At 40.2% G+C, this 7,623-nt stretch overlaps 1 protein-coding gene across 9 annotated transcripts in view; it reads left to right on the top strand.

Annotated features, from left to right (window-relative positions):
* The window catches only part of BEGAIN (brain enriched guanylate kinase associated), a 162,514-nt gene extending 159,162 nt beyond the window's left edge, over positions 1-3,352 (top strand). For all 9 annotated transcript variants that reach the window (XM_069783462.1, XM_069783464.1, XM_069783463.1 and 6 more), the window contains one exon: positions 1,247-3,352. In XM_069783462.1, coding sequence (XP_069639563.1) covers positions 1,247-2,620 — 1,374 coding nt within the window. In that variant the 3' untranslated portion in view covers positions 2,621-3,352. The remainder of the gene's footprint in view (positions 1-1,246) is intronic.
* Positions 3,353-7,623: the final 4,271 nt, after the last annotated feature.

The raw sequence follows: 7,623 nt of genomic DNA on the forward strand, positions 1-7,623 counted from the left end.
AAAGTGCTGAGTAAATAAGAGTTCAGCCAAGCATTCAAGGGCTAAATTCCTAAGTGGCATAAATCAACATGGATATCAAACTCAAAACTTAGTCCAAACATGAGTTCTTCTGATGTCCAGCAAGAAATACTGAGAGACAGCCATCATGCAGCTCTCTCTCATATCCCTGTGTGATCATTGATAGAGGTCTGAAATGAGCAAGGCAGAGAAAATTTGGCTGGCAAGCATGCTTGGAGATACCTGCGTAGGCATTACCTACGAGGCTTCTGAGCCCCGCCAAGGAATGTGCTCTCTCAATCTCTTCTGGTCCACATGACAGAACAGCAGGTGGAACCGCCGTCCACAGAGCTGATCCTGACATTCTTCAAAACCTATGTGAATTCTGATGCATAACAGACTTATTGATTAATTCTGACTAGTTTGTCACAGGAATCATGATGTAAATTCAGGTCTTAGCTCTTATTTCTGTCAGTGTAGGAAGAAACTAGAAAAGCAGTCTGCTAGCAGCTGCTGGAAGAGGGGAACATGTTGAGGCTTCTCTGGATGGTTGATCTGACAAGTAGTGTCCAACTGCTGGGGCAAGGAAGCCAGTTTGATTTGCTTCTTCCCAGCACAGGAACACTCCCGTCATAGCAGCCAGTACAATTGCTTTAAGTGTCAGTGAAACCAACTTTCCTGCCTCTTCAAACAACATTGCTTACCAAATGCAACGCTGGAGGGCAGGCGGCAATTTGGCACTGGCTTGGAGGCAAGGGGAGCTCAAAGAAAGGCAAAAGAACAGAATCGATCTGATCTCTTGCTCCTCTTTCCTCACCCCAGCAGAGACCTCCGCACCACCACACTCCAACTGCAAATGGCACCCATGCACGCAGTCTGGAAAGTGTTGCTGTAGGCTGTAATTCCCTACCTGCCTTTTTAAGATTGTTGTTTACTACATTCTTTACATCATTCCTCTCCAACCTGGATTAACTTGGAAGGAGGCCTTTCAGTTTCACAGTATTTTCCACGAGGGGAAGCAGACGAAGATTTCCAGATGTTAAGTAAATAAATGAAAGTCATTTGATTATGTTTGTTTTCAGAAATGCACAAAGATTGTGGCCATCACATTAGTCAAAGAACCGTATATAGTGAGCTATGTAATGTCATAAACAGCACTCATCTATCCATGTTGTATAAGCCCAAGCAGACACCGGTATTGACGTGTACCCTTTTCTCCTTTCCCCTTTGCCATCTCTTTATGTTACAGTTGCCATCTGACTTTCAGGAAAGAGTCAGCATCCACCTGGAAAAGCACGGGTGCAGCCTTTCTGTCCCCTTGTGCCACACATCTTACGCTGATACCATACCCACTTGCGTCATTGCCAAAGTACTGGAAAAACCAGATCCCAACAGCTTGTCTTCACACTTGTCAAGCCCGTCTACAAGGGATCTCAATTTCCAGGACTCTGCCGGAAAACTCGGGCAAAGGCCCCAGTACAAGTCGGACATCTACTGCAGCGACACTGCCCTTTACTGCCCTGAGGAGAGGCAGAGGGAGAGGAGGCAGAGTGTGGACACGCAAGTGAAAGACGTGGGGTTCCTGCGCTCCCAGAACTCCACGGACAGCACCGTCGAAGAAGACGGTTTCCATTCCAGCTTCTCTCACGAAGCCTTCCCAGAGTACATTACCTCCCTGCCGACCTCCAGCTCCTACTCCAGCTTCAGCGTCACATCTGAGGAGAAGGAGAACGCCCAAGCCAACACTCTGACAGCCTCTCAGCAAGCGATCTACATGAGCAACCGAGACGAACTGTTTGAAAGAAAGTCACCTGCAGGTTATGAGCATCAGGGAAGCCCTAGGTTTGCCAAGTCCAAACCTGCGCAGCACATGGAGCTTGCCGATGACAACGAGAACTCCCCCACTTTTACTAGGACTCTGCCTCCGTATGCAAACGAACCTTTTCATTTCTCAGCCATAACACCGCAGCAGGCTTTAGCGAATCAGAAAATGAGGAACGAGTGCAGGAGCACCCACCTCTCAGAAGAAGACTTGCCTGGGCGATGGAGGCAATTGAGCGTGGAGGACATTGGTGCGTACTCTTACAGGAACGCTGGCAGGCTGTCGCCCTGTAGTTTTTCAGAGCAGTACTACAGCAGCCCTATTAAGAAGGGAGACAGTCGAACAAGCCCCATCTATGCTAGTTACAAAGCAGATAGCTGCTCGGAGGGAGACGATATCTGCCAAACCAGACTTGTGGATTCTTGCTTCCTGAGAACAGACAGTGGCCTGAATATTGACATCAGCACTAGCTGTAAACAGGACAAATTGCCCGCTTACAAAACAAAAGAATCAAGAGACCAAAAAAATGAAAGGATCACCGTCCAGTTATGCAGTAGCAAAAACATCGAAAATAGCCCGGTATTGAAAAGAGAATACGTGGACGTGAGCCCCAACAGCTCAGCGGAGTCCCTCAATCAGAGTTCAATGGAGGCTTCAGAAATCCACCAGTCTTCCATGGAGCAAGGAAGCCATTCGGGTATTCACAGCAAACAGCAGCAGTTTCAACGGACTGGGAGTACTGGTTTGAGTCGGAAGGACAGCCTTACAAAAGCACAATTATACGGAACCCTTCTGAACTAGGCATCTTCCAAAACGGCAATAAGACAACAAACAAAAGGAAGCAAACAGCATTTGATACTTCTAGTGAACAGTAAGGTTCTAAGAAACAGGATTATTATAAAATATATATTCATAATGGTACTATATGTTTAAAACAAAATCTCTTCAAAAATGTTATACAGCACTTTTCACTTAACACCCTTTCCACGTGGGAGACAGTCCCCTCCCCTCTTTTATAAACCTGAAATATTTTTATAAACAAAATGATATTTATTAGACTATCCTAAGCTATTTGAGCAGAATTCTTTTCCCTTCAAGCAGGTTTCTTATTTATTTTTGTGCATGAGGCCATCTGTGCCTAAACTCTTGGAGGAAAAGGGTAAAATCATGATGGCAGTGATAAAAAATAAATCCACCTGATAAAATACCATAAAATGTCATGTGAAAACAAAACAAACAAGAATGGTGAATTTGAAGAAGTATATTTTTTAAAAAGAATGGAATTGTATCTTAAGTTATTTCATACAAATGTATTTATGAGTGACTAATGTATGCACAAAGTGATACTAATATTTTGTTCTTTTAATCCACTGTGTTTCTGCTTTCCTATTTTACCTTGTATACTACCTCAAAAGTAATTGAGGGTTTCTTTGTCACATTTTCTGTAGGCTTGCATTTATATTGTCTAAAATGCATGCAGTGTCATAATTAATACTGTATTTTGCATTACTTAATAAAAGACACCAGTGGAGATATTTTGGGGTGGTGTTTTTTTCCTTCATTAAAACATACCCTGGACAATAGAACATGGGATTGCTCTGGGTGGCATCAGTCCAGCAGAAGTTAATGAGTAAGGCTCCTGGTTTAGATTGCTTTCTAAAGGAGTCTCTCTGTAAGCTCCAGAGCACTGGTTCTCGGTCTGCAGCCCCTGGGTGTGGAAGGACAGCTTCCCATCAGTCTGTGAAAAGTAAACAAGGAAAACAAACTGTCTATCAACAGGCTTGATTTCACTAGGTGGGGCTCTGCACACTGAAAAGAAAATTGAAAACTTGTGACTTGAGCTCCTCCTCCATTATACACATACTTGCCACAATCTTTTAGGTCTTCAGGACTGTTACCTTCCACAGTTGCCTTTTTTCGTGTCTAGCTTGATATTTCTAACAAAGACTTTTTTCTAAAAGTCTAGCCTTCTGTAGCCTATGGGAATTTCACCCCTAGGTCTGAGAAACCCTAGTTTTACCTGTACTTTTTGCATTTCCTCCATTGAGTTTTCTGTTTCTCACCATTTCACCGTTAAGGAGTGTACAACTTGGACAGCAGCAGAAGGGAAAAAGCAAAAGGAGAAGAGGAGAAAAACAAAAAAGAGACAAAGGGAAATCCTGTAGATTTCCTTCCTGGCTCAGTATTGCTGCTTGGTAAGAGGCAGAATACAGCAATATATATTTGAGAATTCTTTTAAGTCGTGTTCATGGAACACATATCCTGTACTTGAAATACTGACTCTTACCAGCTCATGTATGGGGAAAGACCTTACTTATTGCCGTATGCAGTAGTAATCAGTGAGATCACTGTGGAAATCTAAACTAGTTTCTTATAAAGCTAAAGTAATGACCTACCATTCGATACCTATTAAGAAAATACATATTTTCTGCTGATTCTCTGAAAGCAGACACCTGGCAGGTAACCATGTACCAGGACTATAGAACTGCTCATTTCCTACATAAGTATCTTAAGTAAGTCATGAAGCCACAGATTCAATGCATTTGGCATCGACAATTCCCACTGCTCTCCATATTCTTCATGGATAATATAAAAATTTGACCATTATTGATGTGTGCAAGTACTTGCTGTGCTGTTTGGAAGATCTGGCATCAAGTCCCTACAGTTCCTCTGAGATGTGTAGCAGCACTGTGGAGAACAATGGTAGCTAATAATATCACACAGTTAAGGCACAACGTAACTTTAAAGTGAGGCTTATTTCAGTACAAAAGCTGTAACACACCTTGTGATTTTATGCTCCCATACTTGCTCACAGTGAGTGTGAGTGGCAGGTCATGCCACAAATAATTCCATGAAGTCTATAAAAACGGCATAGAATAAAGTTTCCAAAGGCCAACTGCCTCTCATGGCAGAATCTGACCTGCAGTAAAGAGACTTGAAGATTGAGAAAAGCTGTTATTTACCCTTTGAAATACTAAGATAGAAAACAAATGTGAAAAAACCACACTGTTAACTCATTCAGGCATATAAAACTTAGCCTCCAAGGCAAGACATTAATTTCTCTGGTCAATGAATACAAGGATTTGTATGCAAGAGGTGAAAATTAACTGTTATCTATGTCACCTAAGAAAATATGTAAGCTATGAAACAACGAATTGTGACATTTATGAACTGGAACACAGTATCAGACTAATCCTTTTATAATATTGTTCATTCTTTGTCACTAAACTGCTATTTTGGCAACTACACAAAATTAAATTTCTGCTAGATATTATATATCTGATTATTTAATATCCTGTTCTATTATATTCTTTCATACTACTGCAGTTTCAAAGTCTGCTTCTGTGCTTCACTTGATTCTTTTTCCCAGTTTATGTGCACTAATATGTAGATTGAAACCAGTCTTTTCAGCCAATTAGTACTGGGTTTTCCTGGTAAAATAGCCTATAAACTTGTAACATTTTTCTCTAACAAATTCTGTTATGGAACAATATGTAACTCTGTAACACATTTCAACTGAATCAATCAAAATGGCTAGAAAAGTTCTTCAGCTTTAATGTGTTGCTTTTAATTTCTCCTTAATCAGAAAAACAACAGTAAGTTTGCAAATATTCTGTGAACATAAGAAAAAAAAGTTTAAATAATTCACCTAAATTTTCTCAGATTTATGGGTGTAACTATGGTTTCGTTTACTTTTTCTAAACAAAAAGAACTTTTAAAGATTACAATAATGGCTTTCCTCCCCCCTCTTTTTTTTCTCTTTTTTTTTTTTTTTTTTTTTCCTGCATTCAGTTAGATTTCTTGAGACAACCACAGTCAGGGACCTGAGGCATAAGACTAGAAAGATACTAGCTATTTTCACAGTAGATTTAAATTTTCTTTGTGGTGGTGTCTTAATTTTTTGCTTACCTTCAGTTTTCACACTGGGAGAAAATCATGGAGAAGATTTTTGGAGTATGTCGTCAGAGATATTTAAAACCAGCTACCCACTTTTCTTCACTTGGTCTCTCCAGACTCACTGTGGTGTGCTGTGACTTTAGGAGGGCTCTGTTGTGCCACCAGACAACCTGTTTGGCCCAAATACAGATTTAATAGTCACTGAGTTTTTGGGAGATTGAACCTGGTTAAAAATAAACAAAGTAGTAGAGGGTATGAGAGCAAATTAATAATCTCTTGTTCAGAAGGAGAAGATACGCTTTGATCCAGGTGAAATGTGTGGTAGACCTGTCTACTGCAGTGTTCCTCAGAGCACTTACCTTCTGTGGGACATTTGTATTGGAAAGCAGCATCGAAAACATTGTCCTCGCAACAGCTAGCTTCCATTTTTCATTCAAGCAGGTGTGGTTTGATGAACTTGACTGTTCTCTTATGTTCATTTAATGACAAGTGACTCCAGAAATGCAAAACAACAGATCTTCAGCCAAAGAAAAGTGCCGCAGACCCCTCCACTCCAGTGGCTGAGAATTTGCCTCGAAATACCTTTTCCCAAGGACATAAACACCCAATTTTCTCTTAAGCATGATAAAAATGCCAAGGTGTCTCCATGTTGCCAGAAACCCTCACTTTTCCAAGTGACATCTGCAGTAGTCAAATTCTGTATGCAGAGTTTGTAGGTACCTATAGCAGGATTTTTGCTTTGATTAATGATTTCATTTGCCATGAGTAAGAACAGAAAGAGTGAGGAAAAGAAGTGACAAGTCCTCAACAGTGCAGTGAAGCAGAAGATGAGAAATGTCATTTTAATGAATGAAAACTGAAAGTAAAATGTACATGACACAGAACACTGATCAGGGGAAAACAAAGGGGGCTAAAAGAGATCAGAGTGAGGCATATCAAATCACATATTAAAACAGTTAAGAATACAAAAAAGGTACCAGGGAAACAGGACACAATTCACTAGGAACAACAGTGCATATGTATTATGAAATCATGAAAAGCAAATGCATTTTTTGACATGTGAAAATAGTTTTCTCTTTCCAAATTAAGGCTAAAAAAAAAGTGCAAAGTCTCAATAATTTTGAATAACACATATCACTTTCTTTTAAGCTTTTTATAAAGTCTAGAAATAGGTAAGATTTCTAAGTTTAAATCATGGCAAGCCACAAAATAGGTAGTTTTCAATTCAACAGTTTCTAGTTTCTTCTCCCAACCTAGAAAATTTATCAGACTAATCCTTTCCCCTTCCAGCGCTTTTAATTAAAAAGAATTTCCACTCCAACATCCATCACAAACCATGATTATACAGCCACTTAGATTAATTTCCCCTTGTTTAATTTTAAAATACTAATTGACATCCTTTGGACTTTCCTATAAAATTCTTATCCCCCATTCATGTTTACAACCTTGTAATCCTTACAGACTATTATGATATCTCTCTTTAAATATTGCTTAAATTGTGCAGATGTACTCCTCTCAGTTTTTCCTTGGAAGACACTCCCTTCAGACTCTAGCAGTTTCTAATTCTTTTCAAGGAACGCCTTCCTCAACTTTCTACTGCTGAACACCAGAATATTTTAATATGAACACTAAGTTGTTCAAACCCACTGTGCAAAAATGCAGTAGAAGGGAGGGACTCAAGGAAAGGGGAGTCAGTTCCCACTGAGTGGAAAAGGGGAAACATAACCCCCACTTTTAAAAAGGGAAAAAAGGAAGACCTGGTGTCGTGGTTTAACCCCAGCCAGCAGCTAAGCACCACAAAAGTGCTCACTCACCCCCCACACTCAGTGGCATGGGGGAGAGAATCGGGAAAAAAAGTAAAACTCGTGGGTTGAGATAAAAACAGTTTAATAGAACAGAAAGGAAGA

The sequence above is a fragment of the Haliaeetus albicilla genome, chromosome 5 (assembly GCF_947461875.1).
Source record: "Haliaeetus albicilla chromosome 5, bHalAlb1.1, whole genome shotgun sequence".
NCBI classification, from domain to species: Eukaryota; Metazoa; Chordata; class Aves; order Accipitriformes; family Accipitridae; genus Haliaeetus; species Haliaeetus albicilla.